General features: G+C 45.7%; 1 protein-coding gene across 1 annotated transcript in view; it reads left to right on the forward strand.

Moving 5' to 3' along the window:
* SLC15A1 (solute carrier family 15 member 1) overlaps positions 1-26,338 on the forward strand; it is a 190,658-nt gene that overhangs the window by 115,832 nt on the left and 48,488 nt on the right. Inside the window, exons 11-16 of the mRNA XM_069640488.1 lie at positions 1,899-1,988; positions 16,218-16,262; positions 16,370-16,402; positions 16,517-16,605; positions 22,699-22,780; positions 23,369-23,497. Of these exons, the coding sequence (XP_069496589.1) occupies positions 1,899-1,988; positions 16,218-16,262; positions 16,370-16,402; positions 16,517-16,605; positions 22,699-22,780; positions 23,369-23,497 (468 nt within the window). The remainder of the gene's footprint in view (positions 1-1,898; positions 1,989-16,217; positions 16,263-16,369; positions 16,403-16,516; positions 16,606-22,698; positions 22,781-23,368; positions 23,498-26,338) is intronic.

A 26,338-nucleotide genomic window follows, 5' to 3' on the forward strand; every position in this document is an offset into this window, starting at 1 on the left:
TGATGGATTTCCAAGGGCTTTGCAGAAGATGTAACATTGAATAAGTGGTATGGAATATTCATACAAGACACAAAGCAAATTAAAAAAAATATATTAAAAAAACATTGCTATCTCCAAGCTCTTGGCTGGCATGAAGTTTGCAAGTGATAACAAGTCTTAACATATTTAAAACTGAACATCCGCACACTTCAAACAAAATAGTACAGTTGACCAAAACAAACACTTCACTGACAAGTCTCACACATCTGGGACTCGTTCCATTAAATTGAACCCAATGGTAACACACAGCAACTAAGTGAAGAATGGAAGGTTCACCTTTCAGTATTTCATAATGCCAGGTGCATACAACATTAGGGGGAAATGACACATAACTAAGGTGGGTGTGCATTGATATAGTCTTATAGACCAAGGGAGGGGTCATTATCAAAGGATAATGAGTCGCCACCAAGTTTGCAGAGGACCACAAATTGGGGAAGGGTCATTAGCCCACGCAATAATGACCCTTGCAATGTCTTTAAAGCTATTAGCACATAGTGACATTGCATGTTTTGGAGCTTTTGTGGTGAAGTAATGAATACATAGACAAACTGAGTTAGGAACTTAAATGTTGTTCTTATTTTGTAGTATTTTAATAATGTCTTCATAAGTTAAGCTTTTAAATTGTTGGTTATACTGGAGTAGGTTTAACATGGGCACATATAAGGTGTCATGTTAAAGTAAAAGATTTCCCTAAACAAAGTGAAAGCATTTTCCCATGTTGTAGCTTTCGCTTTGTTGTGTTAAATGGCATGTTGAAGCAAACAAGCTCCTCCCAGAGAGGAAGAATTTTGTTGAAAATATCTTGCCTGGAAACTGCACTGTTGTTTCCCTGTTTACTTTTGAAGATAGAATGTTCAGAATGCTGTCAATACCAACAGTTATTGACTGCACTCTGAACATTCTTATTGGCTGATAGGAAGTCAACAATGATCTCCATGTGGAAATACACATTATCTACCACTATCCATATGACTAGTATTGCTCCACTTAGTGTTAAAAGCAATGCTTGTCAGCCAAAAACTAACAATGTGGTCATGCAAAAATTGTACCGGGGAATATACAAATTAAGGGCCCTGCCATCGAAAATTAGCTGGGAAATCATACATAGAGCAAAACGAATTTGCTGGTGTTAATATTTCTCCAGGTTAATTATCAGTGAGTTTAATTAAGCAATAATGCCCAAAGGGAAGTGCTTTACTTGCTGGTTATGGCCCGGAACCCCAGGCTAAAGGCAGAAGTGAAGTAAGGGCCATAGATAAATGTCTAAGAGCCATTACTGTCTTGTCCTGCCTGCACTGACGGCTTTATTGTCCATTTCCACCTTGCGGTAACAACTGGGGTGCTAAGGGCCACTTGCTGGAAAGGAAAATATTGTGGTGTATGAAACCAGCAGCCCGTTTTTGGCATCAAAGTAACTACAAACAAGATGGCCACCATGCAAATAGTGGGTGATGCCTCTGACGGAGCGCCTCTTTCATTTCTATGGTGGTCTGCGAGAGAAGAGTATTATGCGGGAGCATAGGGGCTAGTCAACCTGCATTTGCTGAACTGGGTTACGTGGGTCAGTTTCAGTTTAATATTTGGGGAGTTTGAGGTGGGGAGAGGGAAACGGGCAAAGGACTTCACTAGGGAAGTAGGCAAGATGGGCCACCAGAAGGCTTGCAAGGTGTGCTTAAACCATGAGGTGAAGCCTGCTCTTGAAGCAAACTGATTGGTTGCTTGCAAACAGCAGGGTGCTTATGGATAATGCTGGAAGGCTGTGAAAATATTTTGTGCAAGACAGACGTTTGTGAGTGTATTTGTTTTTGTTTACCAGCATGTTTTTCTCTGAAAAGGCTTATTTTTGTGTTTTCCTGCAGGAACGCCTCATTGCGCAAATCAAGATGGTGGTCAAGGTTTTGTTCCTGTATATTCCGCTCCCCATGTTCTGGGCCCTTTATGATCAGCAGGTAATACGCTTGAAATGTTGCAGAGCTTTACTTTAAAGTGGTATTTCTAAGCAAGCAGATGTGAGAGCAAGTCATACCGTTATAGCTAGTTTAAAATTCGCCTTTAATTACAACCTTGAGCCCACAAGCCACCAATACTTTGCCATTAAGTGAATTGAACCTCAAAGTTACCTGAATATTTGTTGACTGACCAGTACATAGCACCTGGCAAATGCCTTGGCATTGTCTTCCTACTTCATTGAGAGTACATAGATGCCTGCTATTTTCACCTAATTGCATGCTCATTTTTTCAGCATAATTGAGCCACCCACATTTCTTCCACTTTCATTTGTGATCAGTCAGAATATTTATTTCTTCATAGTTTAATTCAGCAGTTAAAGCCATAACATGTTATGTTGTTCCTACTTGATCTTTCTGTATCTATAGCATGTATATTGTTCCTTTTCCTGAATAACTCACATGTATTTTACTGCTCTTATGTGCAACTAAGCTGTAAATTGTCTTATGCAATGTGCCCTGATACCCATGGGTCTGGTGCGCAATACAAATAATAAAACAAACAAACAAACAAACAAACAAACAAACAAACAAACAAACATAAAACTGTATACAAATATTATACTTCAGTTAGTAATTAGGAATTATTTAAGAAAATAATATGTCAGATCAAGAACTCGGCATAATACTTGTAGTCCTGCTTTACCGGCATAAACGATACAACTACAAGTACCAGAATCCAAAATGAGGTCAGGTAAAACTCCAGAACTGGCCAGACCTCTTGAACCTAACAAGGGACAACTGGAGATCTCTGGTGAAGGCAATGGGCCATTTTGTTTGTATATTGAAATGTAATACACAAAATTGGCGCTCTTCTACAAGAGAAATAATTGTAGCTGTTTTCACCAAACTTTGCAGGAGGTAACGCGTGGTTGAAATTCAACCAACTCAAAAAAGCAAAAAGCTTCTTGAATTTAGAAGAAAAGATACTTGCTGTAAACAAAGGATGGGTTTGAAGCCATGGAAGAGCAAAGTTAAGGGTAAACAAAGTTTATAGGGAGTTTTTCTCCATTTAACAAGAAATGTGTCAGAGAGGGGAGAAAAAGAACACTGAAATAGAACAGAAAATCCTTTTCAACAATTTCAAAGTTGACATTAAACATTGACATTTCTACTTTCAATGATTTTTACATTCATATTTCAACAGAGTCATATGGCTCCAAAACAAATGATGGTGACACACAACCATTTTTTTTTAGCAAATTCATTGTATGGTAATGAAAACAACAATGTCAGGGAAAGGTACGTGAAATGCGGAACACAAGAAAAAAAAGGGAGAAAACGAAAAAATGTAGTGAAAAGGAGCACCATGGGAAGTGGGGGCGAGGCGTTTGTGAGTCCCATTCATTAAAAACATGCATTGGCAAAGCTAACACATTTGGTTTTTGTGTAAAACAAATTAATTTGGCTCTTAAATCACACTTCATGAAGGAGACCAGCTCCACGCTGCTGTGTTTCTAAGACAAGCATGTTACCCCTGAACTAGCCTCCTGTAGAAAGGTAAACACAAAATCCGATAAGACAAGAAACTCAGAAGTGTGCAGGGCATGTTTCGGGTGGAGATGGGTAGGTGTTGGGGGGGAATGTTCGAAGGGATTAGCTTGGCCAAGGGTGGTGAAAGGGTGGGTAAAAAGACAAATATCACCCACAAGTTATTTTGCCCCCCCTTTACATCCGACCTTTCTTGGATAAGTACATCAGAAAATGACGATTTTGGCCAGTTGGCTAAAAGTAGAAATATGCATAGGGACAACAAGTTATGTGGCTAGGTGTGGCTAGCCTTTTGGTTGTAGCCCCTGAGATTCTATCCGGGTTACAACCAAAAGACCTGAGGCTATAGCTCCCTAACCCCCTCCCCTAGCAGCGCCTCTGGGTGTGGCAATCATATCACAGGTCCCCTGAAACTAAGTACCATGCCTCTTTTTCCCTTCACCGCTGACAAATCACTAGCATGGTTTATTATGGCGCCTGAAATACTGACAGACATTATGAGCTATATTTTGGTGACTGGCAGAATGGCTCTGGTTTCTTATCGTGGACAATGCCATATGTGGCGGATGGCGTTATTGAAAACCATGTGAATAACGTTTTATGTTATAAGTTGAGTTCAATATTTGTGAGCCGTTGTCCGATGGGAGAAGCAGGCAGTGCTAGCACGTTAATTTGCTTTTGCACTACATCTCCAAACAGCCAATGATGCTTGAATATAGCCGAAATCATTTGCAGATAACACCCCGGACACTGGACTGACAAACAAATGGACAAATAATGGGGAAACCCCATATCTTTAGAAGTAGGGGACCGCCCGCTGAGTATGAGTGCAATTCATTTTTGATGCCCTAAAAGTTACCTGTTTCTCTTTGAGCCAAATAACACTTGCAGTGTCCTAGTTCTACGATACATGCCATGTCCTAGTTCTGCGATCCGTGCCGTGTCCTAGTTCTGCGATCCACGCCGTGTCCTAGTTCTGCGATCCATGCCGTGTCCAAGTTCTGCGATCCACGCTGTGTCCTAGTTCTGCAATCCACGCCGTGTCCTAGTTCTGTGATACACACCGTGTCCTAGTTCTGCGATCCACGAAGCAAGGACGTCTCTTGGAGGCAGTGGCCTAGCAGAGGCGCTACACATAGAATGACAGTCACAAGAGTCACAGGGAAGAATCAGACTGCGTCAAGTGATGGGATTGAGCAGGTGCTTGGGAATAAGTCTTGATTCGTCACTGTGATCAGTGGTAGACGTGTACCAAACAAGTACTAGAACTGTGACTCAGGTGGCAGACAGAGTGCAGTACGTTTTTCAAAGGGTGCAGCCATGCTGGTTGACGGACAATTGAGTTGAAACAGCTTTCACTTTAGATGTAACTGATATCCGGTCCGGTAATAAAGTGTGGAAGTGTGTACTGTAACTACACACAGAACAGTGCCGTAATGGTGAAAAAGGTTGCAAAAAGTAGTGGAGCAGTTAACAGTAAAAAAATAAAAGTAGTGGAACACCCCTCCCGACCGTCCCCTTTCACTTCGACCACTGACTGTGATATAAAGCGAAGAAGCAAGAAAGGATGTCACCTCATAACGAGTTGTGCATTTTGTTTTGAATATCGCAGAGAGAGTATGAGTGTATATGTTTGTGTTTGAGTGAGTGTGCCTGTGTGTGCGTGTCAGCTGGAAGTGTGATAATGTGGAAGGAATGTTTTTGCTGGTCTGGGACCACCACTCTAAAAGGGGTAGTAACCTAGGCCATATCCCACTAAAATGAATGGTGACAAAAGGACCCTGTGCCCCGTTTCTGTGACAGTTCCTGGCATTGCCTGGCTAAGATCTCCCAAACGGCTTCAAGAGGACGGCCTTGCGACAATGCTGTCTGAAGACAGCTGTTGTGGAACATGTGCTCCAGGAGCTGCCTGCTGTGCTGAGTTTAAAATAAGAAAACACTCTGATGACATTGGATGGCCAGAGGCAGCTATCACCAAGGTGCAGGACACATGTCATGTCTTAAAGATGGCCGACTAGCTCTATCACTGTTACCTGCACAGCCAATCTATGCCTTCTCCTTCAGAGCTGCGAACTGCAAACGGTCCCACCATTTCTGTTCATGCTTCACTATCAAGGGAGTGGAAAAGGCCCTAGTTTAGGAAATGGGCTACAAAAGTATTGACTATGCATCCAAACAACAGTCACACCATGGCATTTCCACCCTCGCTTGCCCTTACGCGCCATTCACTCATAAGAGACTTTGAGGGAATGGCGTGTCCCTGACTTCGACTGAGACCTCATGCCAAGTGCTTAAAGAGGCGGACCTTGGCAGGAGCAGAGACAGAGCAGGAAATGGCCGAGAACAACCTGCCACTGGTTCCACTAATGGCATCTGGCTTTACTAAACATGCCCTGAAAATCAGGAGACCGAAAGGGGAAACACTATGGACTGCTGTGCAACGGGAATAAATCAGTGATATGAAACATCTAAATGTTTGGTAGATCAGACATTCATTTATCAGCCTATCTGATAAAAAAGATATCTCCAGTGGTGTACTATTTCATTTCAGCTACGACACGCTTGCCACAGCGCCACCCGGTAGCCGTCCCTGGAGGTTCCCCTCCATTTGCATTGTAACCATGCAAATGTGCTCAAAAGCAACCTTTTGATCCAGAAGATTGTCTTTCTCTTGTAAGGTAGCACTATGTTATACATAGCGTTATCCACCCAAGGCAGGCAAGTCTCAAGGACTCAGATAACCGCATCCACGTTTCACCCTTACTAGGCATCATCAGTGCAGTATAATCTGACATTCTTGTGGTTGGGGCAAGATATGTGCTTTTGAGCGAATACACATACCCACAATGCATTGCTCAGTGGATCTGAACTGGAGGGGACCTTTCGGGGTTGGCTATTACGTAGCGCTGTGGCATTTATGGCTTAACTGGAATACCTATTCTACTCTCTCATTTGAGGTGAAGAGGTTGCTGTCACGCTTTTTTCAACCCACCATAAAATTGATGGTGTTTGCTGTATGAATTTCGAAATGCTATACCTTGCTCATTATCCTCAACTGCAGGTTCACCTTGCTGATTGCTGCCATCACACAACATTCACCCCAACGGAAATAGGCACTACTAGTTTCTAATTTATTTTACCACTAAAGATAGTTTTTCTCGCTCCTGGGCCCTGACCTCTCCATTCATGAATTATTTTTCAGAGTCTTAGATATGGTTGCTTGGAGTTTAGGAAGAACATGTCAACTGAACCCCTTGTTTGACACTGTCTTATTTCTTGAAGTTGCCCTGTGAAACAGTACCCTTGTGGCTTACTCCATAACTTAAGGTTGTTTCGCAGCGCATACTTTTCATCTGCGAGACAAAGAATAGATATTCTTTGACTTGAAAGGCTCCTCCCTTTGATACCTCTTCCTGAACCCAATCAGTACTAATAATGGAGCATTCTAATATAATGATTGAAACTCCCATTCCCTCCAGGACTGGTCACGCCCAGACCCAGTTCCCCCACATAGTCGCTCAATAGCCTAAATTATTTAGCAACACTGCAAAGGATATCTATTTTTCCTCACAAACCCTCTTTTAAAAAAAAAAGAAACGTTATTGCATTTTCAGAGAAAATCAACAGAACAAAATGCATCTATCCAATATGCATCCTATGTTTGCCTCTCCGAGATCGAACACTGCATGACGGGCAATCACCATCTACTCAACCCAGGCAAAACCAAGATCATGCTAGGTGGGACAATCCCCCCTTCTCACTCAACCCACCTCCTGGCCCCTCTGTCTAGGACCCCCAATTCCCCTACCCATCTCTAACACAGTATCACATCTCGGGAGCATTATGTACTCAAACCTGACCCTGTCACCTCACATCAACCCAGTGTTAGAAAGCTGTTTCCTCTACATACAAATCCTTCGGCACATCTTTCCTCTCCTGACCTTTCCACACAGCGTCACCACTGTTTTTGCAATCATCCTTTCACGCCTAGACAAGGCCAATGCACTATGCTTAGGAGCTCCACCCTCGCAGCTGCTGCAAGACTCCTCCTACCTTTAGATCCCAGAGAACACATTTCTCCCACTGAGTTCTACACTAGCTCCCGATAGGTCTTCAAACTTCCTTCAATGTGATGTGTATCACTCATTGAGTCTTCTACAACAAAGGACCTGAATGAATGCAGGAAAAATGTACTCACTACAGGTCGAACGTGACACCTCCGATGTGGCTCAGCGCTTCTACTCGGAATTCCAGCCACCAAATCAACTCATATGGAAGGCACCTCCTTCTCAGTACAAGCACCCACAATCTGCAACTCTCTCCCTGTAACCATCCACCACATAGAGGATCACCTCGCCTTCCCCTCTGCAATCTTGAATACATAACCTGGGCCACTTGCAAAACATGGCAATCAACCCCCTCACCAACCTCATCCACCCTACAGGTTTCTCAGTGCCTCATTCCCCCCTTATATAACCTACGTATCCTATCCATCAGCCTCCTACCTGCACACTTGTCTACATAAGCTGAGCCATTGGCCCAGCATGACAATACAACTCCCTCATCAGCCTCACCCACCCTACAAACTCTCAGCGCTCCATCTCCCCTTCCCCTTCAAGCTATCCTCACAACCCATCCATCAGCCTTGCTACCCACTCATTCTGGAACCGGCTGCCCGACAAGAGCCAGCCAATGAGACTGAATGGAGTCAGGTGCCCAAAAGCCTCTGTAGCCCCTCCCAGAGCCCACCTGTTAGCTGAATGTAAGCAACTCTAGGCTATCTTCACTCAAGCTTTCCCAGCACCTCACCAAGCCCTCTCATGCTGGCATTTTATAAATTAGGCCCTCCTCAACTTAAGCCCCTCTTCCCCCGAGGGACTCTCCGGACATTAGAACCTTTCCGTGACCTGTCACTCCCTAGTGTACACCCGCAGGCACTCAGTCTGTCCTTCAGGTTTCCCTACCTTCCCAAACAATATGGACTAGGAAGTCAGAATTCTACCTTGAGGAATCGGAGACCCAGGGGACTCTGGTATGTTGGTGATTGAGGGATTGGGGGGCTTAGCAAGTGTTTTTTTCTAGAGGGCCAGGTACTACAGGAGACTGGCAATGGCACTGATTACGAGCTCGATTTTCCATAAGGTGACTACGCACTATGACCTTGGCGCTTGAAGCCAACTCAGCATTTTCTACTCAACAAAAAAAAGAAAAGATGGTTTCAGACAAGAGGACGCATGCTGATGGTATCTGGGTGTTACCTTACACTGTGCATGTAAAATGAATGTCGACTGCATGACAGCCATTGAGGCAGGTTGCTCTGCATATACCGTACAGCAGAACCCTCAACTGTAAACAGTTGCCATGGGACTGACATCACCCTTCCCCTCTCACGCACTGCAATCCATAGAATACAGCTGAGTCCCATGAAAAATGCGGTCTAGCTGTCACATAGCCACTGGCACAACACTCTTCCTTATGCCTTTGCAATATGCGCTGCATGGCTAAAGACATTTTCTTTAACCTAGTCCTCTCTGCTTATCACTGATTTGGCAATAAATGCACGCACGCATTGTTCTGCTCCTTTCATTTACATGTCTGCTCAGACTGCGGTCTTTCAAAGGGTGTTCATCCATCAAAGCGCTTCTATGCCATGCCAATGGCAGTAGGCGCTTTACAAATGTCAACTAACTTAACAATTAAGTGCCCAACACAGTAACATGCAATTATACCAGTCTTCAGCTATAAACCCTCATACATTATCCAAAAATTTAGAGTTTGAAATACATTGACACTTCCGGTGCTTGCCGATTCATCAGTCATCAGTTCATACGGACCAATAAATCAGCCTGTACAGGAATGTTCGGAAATTAGACCATGTACCTTAAGGATGGTTTGTGGGAGGACGCAATCCTGCATGCATATCTTCTGATTCAGTAAAGACAGTCAAGCCCTGCAACCTTGCCTCAAAAGGTGATAGAGGGCCCAAATACCACATTCTGACTATCACCCCCTGGCAGCCACAGAGGCCACATTGAGAAATCTGCGGCGTTCAGCCATTTGTGTATAAAAATAGCATAGAGGCAGATCTGGGGTTCTTGTGGCATTTGCTCATCAGTCATATCATCTCAAGGCCCATTGTGCTAAGTAACATGTATGATGGTGAATGTTATGTTATTGTACTTGTACCGCGCCAAAGCCTGTGGGCATCCAGAATATAGAAACACAAAGGCTAATCTAGCCGTCATCTGCCTTGGGACCAATTGGTCTTGTGCTTTTAGTGTTTCAAGCTTTGACACCCTACTTTTCCACACAATAATTGGTATAAGCGTTGGATCTGTAAGGGATCTGCAACCTTTGGCTCTCTAGATGTTTTGGACAGTTGGACTGCAACTACTATCAGCCCTACTCAGCATAAGCAGTGGGGAGGGATGATGGGAGTCATAGTCCAAAACATCTTGATAGCCACTGGTTGCGGATCCCTGCTCTTTAGCTGCATGTGGGAATTCATGCTGATTGTGAACCCACCATATGTGGTGATCAGTGTATGTATGTTGCAACTCCTCTAGAAATAGATAAATATGATGAGTGATAAATGTGTGCACCACATCCTACAGAAGCAGGGAACTGCTAGACCTCTTGTGACTGGGTTGCCTGAAGCATATGTATATTTACGGCCTGTTAGCATAGGATAATATTTGCTGATATGATATGATATGTTATTTATAACTCACTTAATACCCAGAGGTCTCTAAGCGCGGACCCGGGGATCGATCCTGCGTTGCTCCGTGTCGGCTTGCTTCCAAGGTGAGCATGCTGCCCCTGAGCTATCCTCCCGTGATGTTTCATACTATCTGTAAGACCCCTTATATTCCATGTAATTATCCCCATATTCAAACCACCAGAGCAGGGATTCAGCAAATCACCACACAAAGTCATCATGCAGTTAATCAAAAATAGTAGAGGAGCACACTGCAACCATGTGGGGGACCGTCAATAGGCACCTCAGAAAACCTGCAGCATGTTAGTTGCCTGTACACAATATTCACAGTGAATTTACGTTTGCATTGGCAACTAGTGCCCACACCCACCCTGCTCCCACACCAGTAACTAGCACCAACTGACCGGCTTCTCCCACTGGGAACAACCCTTCAAAACATTGAACATAACGAAGTGTGGCTTTTCACTTTATTGTGGCTAGCGGTAGCACTCTGACCACTGCAGCGGCTCACACCGGGTGAAAGCCAGGAGCTATAGTAACACGTTCCTAGAAAGCTGAACATAACAACCTAGTTATAGACTACCCAAGTGGTCTATGAGAAGAACACCAAGTTAGGACGTTAGTGCAGATTTTCTTGATGTTGGAGCGTTTGAGCTGTGCGGCTCACCATGCTTGTTTCTCTGCGCGGGTCGTTTTGCAAAATCAATTGCCTGAACTGGGTCCGTGGAGAAGTGAGGTTTGCCACCTGAGGTTATCATGAATTTCTGCCAGAAATAGCAATGTATTTCTTATCTCTCTATTGCACAACAACGCTTTTGCCTCATGAGAGCCTCTACGGGCATCCGGTACTGCACAACAAAAGTCAGGGTAGAGTGAAAGTGTGCATCTCTGAGATCTCAGCCCCGCCTCTTTATCGCTTCTTTCAGCAAAGTGCCCCAGTCACTGTTATTGACTAATCAGGCAATAATGGGGTATAGGAGCCCCCGGGAGAGGCCATCGGCCTGGTGCTGTGTGAGCTCTCTCAACCAAGAAGGGTTGGGACGCACTAGGGTGCCTCTGCATTTCGAGGAGGAGTTTTTCAAGAAATTTTTAAATTTTCTTCATTGATGTGGAAACAGGCAATCCAAAGACCCAGATGTTGTTGCGTCTGGAGTGGCCCTCAAGTTCCTCATACCTAAGTAATATCTTTTTGATATTTGTTTTTGGCACCTTTATTTCTCCCTGGAGCTTTGTTGTGGTGCTCTCTGTTGCGCAAATGCCCCGTTCAACCTCAGACATCTTGCTGCAGAGTTTCTTAGTCAGAGCCATGAATGTGTCAACCACATAATAGACAAGAGTGCCCAGTTTCTGGCTCCTGTTGTCCACACTCTGTTTAAGGGATTCCAAAGTTGCCATCCACTGCCCCTACCGCATAGACCTCGAAGCACACCTGTGTTCCACAGATGCAAGAGGCTCTGATCTTACCACTGTTTTCTTAGCCTGCTGCTGAGTATATTCATGCATTCTGGTTTGCTTTTGGTTGTGTGAGGGTGTTAAAGAAGGAAACTGGCAAGGAGGGGTCATTTGTTGGGCTGCACACTTTTATTAAGTCAAGAAAACCTATCTCTCCCTACTTCAAAGGGGCTTGCCTGCCCCAAACTGGGAAAATGTTGCTGACCTGGCAGAATGTCCATCAAAATTAAATGTTCTCCGTCCTCTGTCAGAAACCGAATAATTTAACCCTAACACTATAAACATAAGTCTTTTACTAAAGTGAAGTTTAAGGCTCCTTCACCAGGAGATTGACTCCCTTCTCCTGGTTTCCTGCTTCAATCTTATAGCAGAAGTCACCCCTTCAATATCCCATCACAAAGGACCAAATTAATGATTCCCCTCACCTGGCTCTTCTATACAGGTTCTCCACAGTGGTCTTTAGACACTTTTGCAGAAAAGTTGGATTTGTCTGTTTAACTCCTTCTAGGAAGTAGAGAAGTTCACAGTCATGTTTGGCTACCATTTCACACTCTGATGGTGGATATCTTTTCCAGGGTTCGCTATATCTTTCTTATATGCCTCTTTTCTGGTTTCTATATCTCTAATGATGTTTGTTGGGTCACAGCAACAAGGGAGATAGCTCTTGATGTTCCCTGTTTATCAGGGGCATTTGGTCAGTCACTGTGAGGAGGCGGGTGGCTTCCTTCCTCTCTGCTTGGGCAGTGGTATTGGCTAGACCACTGCAACGAGGGAGAGGACTCCCGATGCCCTCTGCTTTTGCAGTGGCATTGTGCTGACCACTGTGACAAAGGAGATAATTCCTGATGCCCTCTGAATGAATGGGACCCCATCCAGTCCTGCTGCCATTCCTGTTACCTGTGGTACCTCTGTGACATGGCTATGGTTGTTCACGGAACCGCAGGGGCCTCTCTTCCTGGTTCCATGTGATAAAATTGCGGCAAAAATTGCTGTGGTTACAAAATATCGCTGCAAAAATGCTGTGGTTTTTGCGCCGCAATCCATGTAAAGGATGCGGGGGACACCCTGGCAACCCCCGGACCCATTATACCATATAAGCGGAGCGGGGGACACCCCCAACCCCTGCTCCCCTTAAATAGAATAATGGGGCACATCTTTACCGGGTCAAACCACAGCATTTTTGCCGCGATTTTTTTTTAACCGCAACATTTTTGCCACGATTTTATTACCTGATACCCTCTTCCTCTTTTGGTTTCTTGCACGGCTCTGAAGCAGGCTGGTGGTCTCTGTGTCATTTCTGGATCCGACGGTCCACGTTTCTGCGGTCACGCCACCACCAAGGGAATCAGCTTCCTGCCGGCTTCCAGGATGCTCCAGCAATGTCCTGTTCTTCTTGTCCCCCTCCTGGAGAGAGGGACCTGCTTCAGCTGCAACCTTCAAAGTTTGAACTTCCTGTGTTTCATTCGCTTACCCCTGGTTCCTGCAGTGAGATCTCCTTAGTCCGTTCTTGCTTTCTACTTTATATTGTTGACACTGCCCTAGCGTAATGTCAACACCATCCTGGAAAGTCTGTTTGCCACTCCTTACTCCTCCAGTGAGCCACCTCGTTACAGTGCTTGGCTGACTCAGCATATGGTTGGTCCATATACTTCTCATGTTCTTCTTCATCCCAGTTTGTTTTGTTACAGTCATGGATTTACAATAGCACATGGTTTCACTATCAATGGTGGGAGAAAAGGGTGACCATGAGGGTAGGGTGTTATGATACAGGTTTTTAGGGAGGTTATACCGCATATTACCTCCCAGGGGGACTATTGGCTAGCCTCATTGGAAAGGGCTCCCCTCTGGGAGAAGTAGCAAGACCTAGTGAATCTTCACAGTTGTTACGTATTAGACCTCTGGGACAATGTGGAGATTGTGGGGAATGGACCCTGCCCCTTGTAAGCATAGCAGCTGGCAGCAGGCCAAAAGATTCAGGTGATGAAGTTGCAGGACGTCTAGGACCTCTTACTCAATGTGGGTGTCCTCTCCTGCAGGTGTAGGAAAATCAAATGGGATCAATATGCACAAAGTACAATCTTTCACTCCGATGTTAGTGTCTTCTACGGGCAAACCCTGCTTTGGGGCCCACTTCATTCGGGGGTAGTGCTTCATGGTATGATCTGGGTGTTTAGCTCCACTCCTGCTACCGCCTAAGCTATTTTGGCATTCACTACATATGGCGTGGGAAGCATATGCAATCACTGAATTTAAAGTACCTTTGCCATCTGAGGAGCACCTTCCTCAAGCTTCACCCCAGGGCACACTCATTAAAAGTAGCTCCCATGAGAGCCTCAGTCCACCAATCACTGAGTAAGTGACGGCAAGTCCAATCTTAGCTAAGAGGTGTCAGCCGGCCCCATAGTCTTCCCATCCCCACTATAAGCTCGAGGAATCTCCAGTTCCCTGGGCAATGGGCATGGGCACTGGTACACTAGGGCTGGGTAGAAACATGGTAGCTATGGTGCACTTGGGTGACACATAGCAGGTTTTCTTAACAGAGAGATAATGCAATGTGTTCTTCAGACCCTAGCATGACACCCACCATTAAGCAGAGTGAGTACCAGGAACATTAATTAAACAGAACCCCACTTTCTTTCCACACTCCACTCTTTTCATTTAACTTAGGGAGTCGAAATAAAAAACATATAAATTGCAGTGTTCCAGCGTAGTTCAACCAATACTGTTTCATATAAACGAGTGCACCTCCATCTCTTCTCCTGCTTTTAGAATGGTGGTCAGCTTGGAGGAAATCAACTCCACCCACTCTGGGGCACCTGCGCACTCATAAAAATGGCGCCCTCGGAATACCACTAGCAGCTTTGATCCAGGAGATCAGGACCCCATTGCCGGCTCATTGCGGTACCATCAACACACGAAACAGAACGCCTTGTCACCCAAATTAGCCAAACACAGCTCCTGACATGCAATGGTCACAGACGCCTGATGTACCTTCACACCACAAAGCCTAGTGTGGCACTTGTGCTGCACACTCTCTGCAGTCTGTCGAGCACAGGGAATCGAGACACTACGAAGCCCCGGCTTGCAGGAAGGTTGTCCAAGGGGCTCAGGAGTTCCTACCCCACTGCCAGAAATTCCTTAGGATATTCCAAAAGGCTATTACTGCGGCTCGGCTGCGCTTATTTGAGATATGGCCATCTTGCTCGATGCTCTCTGGCTCTGTCCTCAGAGGCACAACCTTAAATAGATTGATGTAAGGTTTGAAAAAAGGTTTTTACAACTCATGCTTGTTTTATTATTCTAGATTTGAATTTTAAGGAATTTGCAGTACTTAGGGTTAGCTATAGTTATTTGGAGAAAATTACTACTTTTTTGTGTTTTCTTAAATAACGCCATGTACATTATTATTTTTACATATATAAAATATATAGCGTGTATATAGCGTATGGAATAGAGCACAGAACAACAGGAGAACGCTAAAGCCTGCCGGCTCCTGATCCACCTACGGCACCCAGACCGTGTTCTCTTCCTTTGATTATCCCACCTTACATCACTGAGATCCTCCATTCCCATCTTCAGTACAAAGAAAGGGCCATATGTTATACTATGTCATCTTGACTTATACCCCACACCGTTACCACTGTTACCACCACAGAGGCGGTCTCCGGCACACCTATGTCACTTTGAGTATTCTAGAAAACCTTAAATATATGCTTTGGAGGCTTTGAAAGACCACTGATGGCCTTGGTGTGTCCGCTGTGCTGATCCTGCTGAAGGGGAGTCTCGGTGCAGATGAAACAAGTACAGGGATTGTCAGATCCACCAACTCATCCCACGCAGAACCAAGGGTTCTCCCTGCGATGCAGTAGCCACTGTGCGGCATGCCCATGTGACACATTTTGTTGCAGGTGGGGAAAATCTTCTTAAGTAAAGCCATTGGACTGGGAGGTTTCAGCTTTGTGATCTCCCACCCACAGAATGCAGTTTTTTCTCCAAGGGCAAGCACACTTGGCCCACTCATTTTGATGGATTGGCCCCCAGGCACTTTGCAAATGTACCAACAAACTCCGAACTCTTTTCATCTGATGCGGGGGAAAGCAGAACGGTGTATGCCGGGCTAATTTAGGAAGTTCTTCTACAGGTTATGAAGGGCAAGCACATGCAACTGCCTTCCACCCCACATTTTATTGGCTAAACATTATCAGAAGTCAAAAAGGGTGCGGTTAGGAGAATCCATTGTGCAAGATCCGTGAAGGTTAAGTAAATACTGTGTAGAGGCAAGGGGATTCAAAGCATGCAAGCGCTCTAAAAAGTATAGATGGACCTGTATGTGCTGCAGTCACTAGTGATCCTGGTAGGTCCCTGCTAATGGAAAAATGAACCCTCATTTGCAGGTGATAGGCTTTTAGCAAGAAATTGAGTAGCGCTAGTGTCTCTTGGAGGCATTTTGTACATTACGGAAATATTATTTTCCTCCCAGATTCTTAACATTGGATTCTTATTTCTTAAAGGGATCAAGATGGACCTTACAAGCTACCACAATGGACGGAAACTTTGTAAGTCTTACGCTTGGTTTTCTTAAAAGCTTTGTTCCTTATGGATCCTTTTTTATCAAAATGGACCACCTAACGTTTGAAGTAATCATGTGTATTTCACTTTTCAGGGAGCCATAACAATCCAGCCAGATCAGATGCAGGTATGTTTCCAAGTGTTGGGTGTTACACGGTTGGCTTTCTCCTACAGCGGATATTATTTCCGAAAGAAACGCTGATTCCTTACCGTACCTTCTGCCTTTTTCTATTCACCACAGACGGTGAACCCTATCCTGATCATCATACTGGTTCCGATTGTTGACGGTTGCCTTTATCCGTTGATCAAAAAATGCAAACTCAATTTCACGTAAGTCTTGTCAAATTAAAACCTGGAATAACTGTTTTTGGTTCCAGGGTGACCAGCTAAACATATACATGAAAAGACTAAAGGGGTAATTATAAGTTAGGTAGACTTTGTTCCAAAAACACCACTGGTGGTAAATATAACTTTTGTGGCCAATGTAATAATTTTAACCTCCACTCCTGAGTTGGAGATCGAAACAATCAGACTTTGACAACATTCCGCCCAAGGACCTTCCCTCTGGTGGTATTAAGCTGGAATACCAGCAGAGGTAATGTCACCAAACTCTGAATCAAACAGAAGGTAATCCCTGCGATATTTTGTAAATACCACTGGAATTACTGTAAATATAACTATGGGTCCCTGGGCATTACCTGCAGTGGTAATGCCCCCCACAACCTCTTTTTCGCAGCGTATTGCTTAAATATTAGCCTATTGCATGTAGTGCACCATATTGTTTGGTTAAGGAATGCAGTAGAAGTATTTAAATTGTCCTGCAGCGAGACCAGCTTTGGGTGTAAACATTGCACTCTAGGAGAAAAAGTGATTGCAGCAAGGCCCACACTACTCGTTTATCTGCATGGGGCAATGGTCTTCAGTTTTCCTCTCAGTGGGCTTCATTGAAAGCAAGAATGGAGGCCTGCGCTTTCGTAATGTTATGTTAATAGGCTTCAATACTGTACCAAATCACCACCGTAGTAGTATTAGAGCACGTGGGCTTTCCTGTGGGGTGCAACATAAATGTAACTGCTGTCCCTCAAAGAGACAAGGGTCACAAAAGCGAAATTCCGGGGCATATTGTGAAGTGGGAAGTGGCTGCCCTAGGAGGTGTTACAGTGGTGAGGCTGGCGCCAGCGCCCAGACGCTGCTTTAGCTTGTCAAAATTGTATTTGCTTTTAACTTGTGCCCGCATGTACGGAAAGACATGCAACTGAGCCACGTTAAGTCGGCTACATTGAAGGCTGCTGGGAACCTGATGCAGGGTAAAGTCACTTTAAACATAACTCAGGCCACTGGAAGTACTTTGGCCAATCTTTACACTGGGTTTTTAATAATGCAAGATCAGCAGCGCTGCACCAGGCTGTCATTTACACTATTTTAGAAAAGAATGCCCCAGATCTGCTCTGCCTCACAGAGGCCTGCTTGTCTCCGAACTCAGACCCTGATATTATACAGATGTTCCCGCAGGCCTATAAATTGCCACGCCTTGACAGGCCCCAGCCCTTTAGAGGGGGAGGCCTAGCCTTAATCCATCGGGATACATTTCACTGCACTATTGTGCCAGTGGCTCATTCTCTGCCCTGCAAACTGGGCTGCCCTTATTCAACAAGGGCCGTGTGTGAAAACGCGTTCTGGCAAAAGATTTTACAGCTGCCAAAGGGAACGCCCACAGTGTGTATTAGGTACGCACTTGGCCTTATATCCTGTTCCTCCAAAACTATCAAGGACCACATCGACTCCCTGGCTCCTGCCCTGGCTGACTTTTGCAACCACTCCTTCGCCTCTGGAGTCTTCCCATCCCCCCTCAAGCACTCCCTTGTGCACAGTGTTCTTAAGAAACCCTCTTCCGACCCATCCTGCCCGGCTAACTATCGCCCAATCTCTATCACTCCCTTCCTGGGCAAGCTCCTGGAGAAACTGGCCATCCCCCAGCTTAACCTCTATGCTAAATCTGTTGGTAGTCTTCACGACCATCAATCTGGCTTCAGAGCTGCCAGAAGCATGGAAACTGCTCTCCTGAACATCCGTGAGGACCTGCTCTTGAACCTCGACTCCAACACTCCGTGTGTTCTCATTCTGCTCGATCTCTCCTCTGCCTTTGACACTGTCAACCATGCCATCCTGCTCAACCGTCTCCGTGATAACCTGGGTATCACTGGTCAGGCTCTGGCGTGGCTGACCTCTTTCCTTTCCATTCGACCCTCCCAGGTTCAACTGTGGTCCTTCCTCTCTGACATCTTTTTCTCCACCTGTGGTGTCCCCCAGGGATCTAACCTCTCTCCCTGGCTGTTCAACCAGTATCTGGCACTCCTTGCCCACCGCATCGCCGCTCTCTGCCCCAACTTTCAGTGCTATGCGGACGATACCCAGCTCATTTTCAGGCTACCCTCTGCCTCCTCCTCTCCTTCCCTCATCTCTGACTGTCTGTCTGCTATCCAGGAATGGTGTGCCGCCAATGACCTCTGCCTTAATGCCAGTAAGACTGAGATTCTACTCATCGGCACACCCACTCCCTCCTTCCCTGCAGCTCTCTGGCCAGCCTCTCTTGGCCCTCTTCCTGCTCCTACCTGCAAGGCAAAAAACCTCAGGGTTATCTTTGACTCCACACTCTCCTTCTCTCCTCATATATCTGACGTCTCTAAGAAGTCACACTACCAGCTGCACCTCCTCAGAGGTATTCTTCCCTTCCTCTCCTTCCCCCAGAAGCTCGCTGTGTCCCGAGCCCTGGTTCTCTCGAAGCTGGACTACTGTAACAGCCTCTATCTTAATCTGCCTGCTTCCACTCTCCGCCCTCTGCAACTCATCCAGAACAGAACTGCGAGACCGTATCTCTCCAGGACTGAAATCTCTACACTAGCTCCCAGTGGCTGCGAGGATTAAGTTCAAAACCCTCTGCATTGTCCACAAGGCCTTCTGAGGCCTGGGGCCTAAATACCTTCAACTCTCTCTTCCTAAATATCTTCCTTCCCGAGCCCTTCGCTCATCCGTCTCCAACTCCCTCAGGGTTAGCAGCTTCTCGAAGCAAAGAGCTGGGGGTAGATCTCTCTCCGCGGCAGGGGCCTCCCTCTGGAACAGCCTTCCTGCCTCCCTGAAACTTGAGGAGAACCATCTCTGGTTTCAGAAGCACCTCAAAACCTTCCTCTTTGCTTCTGCTTTCTCTCTCCCTCTCCCCTGCTAAATCCTTCACTGAAACTGCACTGAATCTGCAACTGGGCCACTCTCACCGACCTTGGTCCTGGGCCCAGCCACTCTCCACTTGCACTGCCTCCCTGGCAACCTCTGCACTGCGGGACTGTCTCTGTATCTCTACAGCCCCCCCTTCCCAGCACTTGTCTGCACTTACTTTGCACTTGCCACCAGATGGCCCTATTTATTTATTTATTTTATTCTACTTACTTGTATTGCACTTCCCCCCTCCCCTTCCCCTTGCACTTTTCCCTTCCCCGTACCCCTGCACTTGTGCGATCTGAATGACACCGGGCCTAGTAGGATCGTTGTCTGTCTTCCCCTTGTTTCCCCCCCTCCCTGCCTCATCGCGCCTTGAAACACTTGTGTATAGGCGCATTACAAATGCCATATCATATCATATCATATCATATCATATTCATTACAGTCCAGTTGACACCTAATACTTCTGTTCACATTTTCATAGTATACCGACCTCCCTCTCAACGTTTAGCCAATTATGAAAGTAATTATTGACAATTTATTGCAATCTTGGCTTTAACCTATTCCAACCTTGTTGTCATGGGGGATTTTGACACCCATCTCAATCACCTTACTGACCAGCACGTCAAAAATCTGGTATCCAGCATAGAAGATACATCCCTGTCACTCATCCTGGTGGCAACATGCTAGATCGATTTTTTTCCGAAGAGGTACTGATGGGTACCTTCTGCCCTCTCCCTGTGATATGGTGAGGCCATGTTCTTTTACCATATGTTGTTGCTTTGCCTGCTCTGCATCGTAAGGTTTCCAACTGTTTGCGAACTCGCTGTTTCTGGAGTGGGGTAAAACCACTCCCACTGGCAGAATGGTTAGTCGCCAGTGCCAACCATTTCCCAGCAGTTGACGGCCAAGATCCGTTCAGCGCTTTACTTTATGCTCTAATTATGATTAAGACGCTTTACTTCATGCTCTAATTATGATTAAGACGCTTTACTTCATGCTCTAATTATGATTAAGAATCAAGAAATGCACATAAACTAGGAGCGACACATTACCATAAGGCAATTACAGCAGCAAACTCATTGTTCCATGCCAACCACATTACTTCTGCTGCCTGCTCTACACGAGAACTATTTAAAGTTGCAAAATGTCTTTCTTCTACTTGTCCGCCAGAGGTTGTGTCCTCCCACACCCAGACTCAATGTGATGCAATCGGTGCATTTTTGCCCAGAATATCTGTCTGATTCGTCAGTCAATTGCCAATGAGAGTCAGACTCATGTTAACATCGGACAGAACGAGGGGACTCCCAGTGTGTGTTAAACTGAACCTTTGCAATTTGAACCAATTGACAATGTAATTGTATCTAAGGCCCTGAGCCAGCTTAGAGTAGCGTCTCCTATGGACGCGGTTCAACTGCACATTCTTCAGGCCCTCCCGTAAAGTTCTAGGCCTGTATTTACAGCGGCTCTTCGCCACTCGTTCTCACTGGGAATGATCCCTGCTCCACTGAAACACGCTCTGGTCACTCCTCTTTTCAAAAAGCCCAGCCTTCATCCATCAGTCTTGATCCATCAGAGGTGACAAACTACCGCCCCATATCTCTGCTCCCACTGCTGATGAAGTGATCATAACGCCATATGTATCCCGCTTTCTGGAAACAAATAGCTACCTGCATCCATTTTAATCAGGTTTTAGACCATTGATGGTGCACATATTCGGTCCTGGTTTCACTCCTGGATGATCTAGCGATTCTCCAGGACCACAGTGGGGTCCTGGTGCTGATTCTCCTTGGCCTCACTGCGGCTTTCAATATAGTGGACCATTACATCCTGCGTGCCACCTTCCACAGGCAGGGATCTCAGGCATTCCATTGGCTTGGTTTGAATCTATTCTTGCAGAGCGCTCACAGATTGTCTCCTTCCACTCTTGACTATCTGCACATGCACCTGCGTTGTGCCCCAGGGGTCCTCCCTTTCCAATGTTATTTTTAAAAAAAATTGAGCCCTCTGGCAGACCTCATCTTTGAGTATGGGGTCCGTTTCTATGCATACGCTGATGACACACAACTTGTGTTTCCTCTGGACCCGCCCCTAACTGAGCCATCACATAAACTTAAGAGACTGCCTATCAGCAATTGGAAGTTGGATGTCAAACAACTGGCTAAAGGTAAATGGAATGAAGACCGAGGTCCTGGCATTCGGTTCTCAGACAACCAAAGCCAGTTGGAGTGCTCAGTATTGGCCAGACTCTCTTGGCCCTTATCCGGCCCCTAGTATCTCTGTTAAAAGCCTGAGCGTGAAGCTTCTCTCATCATGGTTGTGAGTGGCACAGATCACTGCAGTTTGTAACACCGGCTTTGCAAAACGTAAAGTACTGAGGAAAGTTCTCCTGTTCCTACCCACGAATTGCCAGATTAAGTTGGTTACCTCGTCAATCATGGGATCGATAGACTATTGCAACGGGATTCATTTAGGCCAACCGGCTTTCCAGATCCAATGCTTGCAAGTGCTAAAAAATTCTGCACCATGATTGGTCCTAGATGCATCTAGACTTACTGTCCCTCTGTAGCAGCAGCTTCATTGGCTGTCCGTTAAACCTCGAATGTAGTTTAAGATTTTATGTATCAACCACCAAGCTATTCATAATACAGGTGCTGCCTACCTTCAAGCTAAACTGGAGCATTACCAGCAAATTCTGTGTTTACGTTCAGAATCCCTAATGTTGGTGAACATTCCACGCTTTCAGAAAGCACAGATCGGGGGCCGGTCCTTCTCGATCCTTGCCCCAACTCATTGGAATGCTCTCCCTCTCTTCTGTGGGCCACTGCAGAGTATCTGCAGTTTTCGAAAAGCCTTAAAAACGCACTTTTTTGTGAGTATATTCAACGATTGTTGAGTGAACCAGTGTTTGTCTTCTAGCCTAGATGCCCTTGTGCCACAGTCTGCGCTCTACACATTCAGTACATTACATTAGATTACAGTGTGTAGGGATTTCTGTGAATTGCTGCATTGCATCTGCAAAGCTAGTCTTCTTCATATGCACAGACACATGATCCATTTCACCCTGTGCAGAAAGAGGAGCAACACATTTGATACAGTTATCCTTGGTGCCCTATCTCGTGCTAATGCTCTGTGACGTACTGATAGGTTTTAAGGTCAGTGATTACCACAGTTAACTCTGCTGTGACATAATTTCCTTGTCTTCTCTAGGCCCCTGCGGAGGATCACCGTTGGGATGTTCCTTGCGGCTACAGCTTTTATTGTGGCGGCCGTGGTGCAGATGGAAATCGACGTAAGTTGATCAAGGCTCAACTAAATTAGGCGATGGACCAATCATTTTAGCTGTTTAGGAATGTGCACAACACAATGCAAGGCATCCTCGGTAAATTGCCACACTCGCAGGTGTGCATGGATTGCTCCTTTGTGGACTGATGGGCGAATCCTACTTCAGGCGCAGACAACACACTGCACAGAGAGCTCCACATTCAGTGCCACTCTGAAGTAATGCAAAGGCAATACCATATTTCAGCTCCACATGGTCGGTGCAAAAAGTAATGCCACCTCCTGGTGGCCTCACAGCCGGTGGTACATTGGGCTGCCATCTACTACTGCCTAGAGCAGGACTCAGCTATGTGTGAACCCCGATCCCTGAACTTGATGCCACATGCAAAAAAAGGCTGCAGGTGTTCTATTTAAATGCCCTGACTGTAGAAACACACACACTCATCATCCTTATCCCCAAGCATGCTTCAAATAGGTCTTTACCAGAGTGCTTCTCCATGCATGCCATGTGTCCATCTACTGTACCATGCGGGGGTTATTGCAGCATGCAAACTGTTCCAATGTACTCCTTACTGATCAATTGATTTTTACTTTCCAGAAAACTCTTCCAACGTTCCCCAATGGAGATCAGATCCAACTCAGAGTGTTGAATTTAGGCCCCAATGAAGTCAGCATAACCTATCCTCCAGATGCTTCTTTGCCTCCAGTGAAAATACCCTCTCTACAGGTAATGCATATTTACAGTTACCAGATTAGGGGCGTGTGTGGATTACATGTGTATGAGAAATACCTGGTATCAATCAAGTTCATGTGCATATGATTTATTTATAAGAGAACATTGGTGAAACATAACATTATGGGCCACTATGCACATTATACACCTCCAGCCCCAGTGGCCCTAGCTGGACCTTCTAGAAGAGAGACCATGAAGGCTCCTCCTCCTTGAACTCATGGTGGCTCCTGGACTGGACTGTATGCAGAGGTTCTGCAAAATATGACTAACACAGTGGCAATGAATTCAAGCTCTTTTATTTGAAGAAATAGGCTCAGGCAATGCAATCTATTTGGGTGTCTTGGAAAGGAGGCACAAAGAGCTAGGGAAAGGCTGATGAATTACTCTGGCTGTGCGTGTCGACTCACAAAGAAGGTTTCTTGCAAAACTGCCCCTGAAGAAGATATGAAAGTAGAAACGTGTGTCTGGTCCCATGGAACCAGAGTGGTCTGCATTAAGTAACTTCTGGATGCTACATCTCCACCTGGCTCAGACCTACTGGAATACAAGCAGGCCTCTGCTTCATCTACATTTGAACTACATGCACTTCAATCAACAGAAGCTGAAATAGGTGGGATGCTGTACCAATACTGCTCGTTGACCATGGAACTACACACCGGCCCCTGGGTATCAGTCAATTTCCAAATGGAAGGTGAGGGCAACTCGGTGGCACTGCACCTGCAATGCAGTGAAACCCTGGCTTGCACTCCTGATTTTTAATCTGTATACAGTGGACCTACTGGATTGTCCAATGCATGAAGGTGTCTTCCCACCAAGCGTAGCAGGCTGCCAGGACACAATGCTGGGCCTTCTGCATCCCATCTATGGTGGCACTCGCTGGGAAGTCCTCTTGGCTTCTTGTTTGATTTCAAGATTAAATGAAGGCCCAGAGGTTAAGGAGTTTGAAGTGGGAGACAGATGATAAAGGTGAGTACAGAAAAAGCTCCAAATTAGTACATAACAGGGAGAGCTGAGAGATTCCTGACGAGAAGGGAAGAACAGGGAAATCAAGAAGTGGGGAACTAACCCATGAAGATTATTGTAAGAGAGTCATGGTAGTCCCATAGTACAGGGGTAGCAGCCTCAGGGAGGGTTGGACTGTGGCAGGGGGCTCATCTGGCAGCCTGCGAAAGCGGACAGGGAAGCTGACAGGTGCCTTAGAAGTGAGCCTTGGAACAGGGGCCGGCTCACGCCTCCCGGTCCCTCGTTGGCACGCCTCCCGGTCCCTCGTTGGTTGGAATAAGCAGCACCCCATCCAATGCCAGAGAACAATGTATGCCGGCCGATTACACACACTGCCTCAGTTCAGATTGGCGCTCGGGCGGCCACGATGAAAGCACCAAATGGGAAATGCGAGTGCTGGCCAGAAGAAAGAAACACTCAAAAATTGTGGTGTAGAAGGCAGCAGGATGTTTGACAAAAAAATGCACAATGGCGCTATGTCATGCACTCAAATTACTGACTTCCCAAAACAATTTAAAATATTTCTGCATCTTTACTTTTTTTTTCGAAATTTCGCCCATATTTCTTGTGCCGTACAGAGGTGCATCAATAATTGCACCTACCTGCACCATGGGCCTTCAGCAGTCCAGCAACCATCAGGAAGTCCGTGGTGAGAGCAGAGATTAAAAAGGACGAGGTGCAAGGCTGCAGAACCTCGCTTACAGCAGCATTGAAAGAGAATGTAGCACACGAAAGTCCATAGACCTAAGAGAGGAATCCTCCCGGTCCCTCATTGGTCGGAATAAGCAGCACCCCATCCAATGCCAGAGAACGATGTAGGCCGGCAGTTTACACACACTGCCTCAGTTCAGATAAGGTGATAAGAGTTAAGAGTAGTGTTCTTATTATGAGTACAATATATATCCTATCCCCCGGATCCTAGCACGCTACACTGATGCCGGCACACCATGTAATTTATGTATATTTGTATGCACTTGCAACACTATGATTGTACCTTCTGTAATTGTAACGTAACCACTGTTGACTGCTTTTATTGTAACTGTAACCAGATCTAACTTACGCGCCCTTATGCCCACGGGCCTGGCTGCGCTTTACAAATAAATAAATGACAAATAATGGAAGTGATCATTAGAATTGAACATTGTACCATTTAAATAAAAAAACAGTTTACAATGTTAGTACAATGAAATAACGTCCTTTTTTATGGGACAGCCCCGCACCCCCAACCAGCAACTCTCCTTTCACCTACATAGAAAGAAACATCGACATAGAGTGAGACAGAGAGAGACTGACAGAGAAAGAGAGCGTAGAGAGAGAGAGAGAGAGAAGAGAGAGTGCTTGATCGGCTTAGGACACACTGGGTACAGCTAGCATTTCGGCACAATCAAGGGCATGCTTACTGACACTGGCTTTTGCCTATCCGGTTCAGTGCCCTCCTGGAGCACAGGGGAATGGCATGCTATGCTAGAAAGGAAGATTCACAAACCTACGAGGAGAATTAGATAGGTCAGCAATAGCATTCATCCCAAGTACGGCCTGAGTCCAAGTGAAGTAGAAACATTCCTTTAGGGGAGAATGGCAAGCAGGATACACACGATAGCTGCTGGACATCCCTCCGCCTGAATCTAGCTGCAGACTCACACATTCTGGATGACATCACTTGCCTCTGCTACACAGTACAGGTGTTTGCTATGGGATTTCCATTAAGGTTATGCAATGTTGAAATGATGGCTCTGGATGCAAAACAACCATCCTTGTGTTGTAGGCTTGTAAGGGAATTACAAGAAAGCATGCAGCTATTTTCACATCGCTGAACTTTGCATCACATGGGAA

This window comes from Ambystoma mexicanum, chromosome 7q, assembly GCF_040938575.1.
Source record: "Ambystoma mexicanum isolate Mex_15411 chromosome 7q, UKY_AmexF1_1, whole genome shotgun sequence".
Lineage (NCBI taxonomy): Eukaryota > Metazoa > Chordata > Amphibia > Caudata > Ambystomatidae > Ambystoma > Ambystoma mexicanum.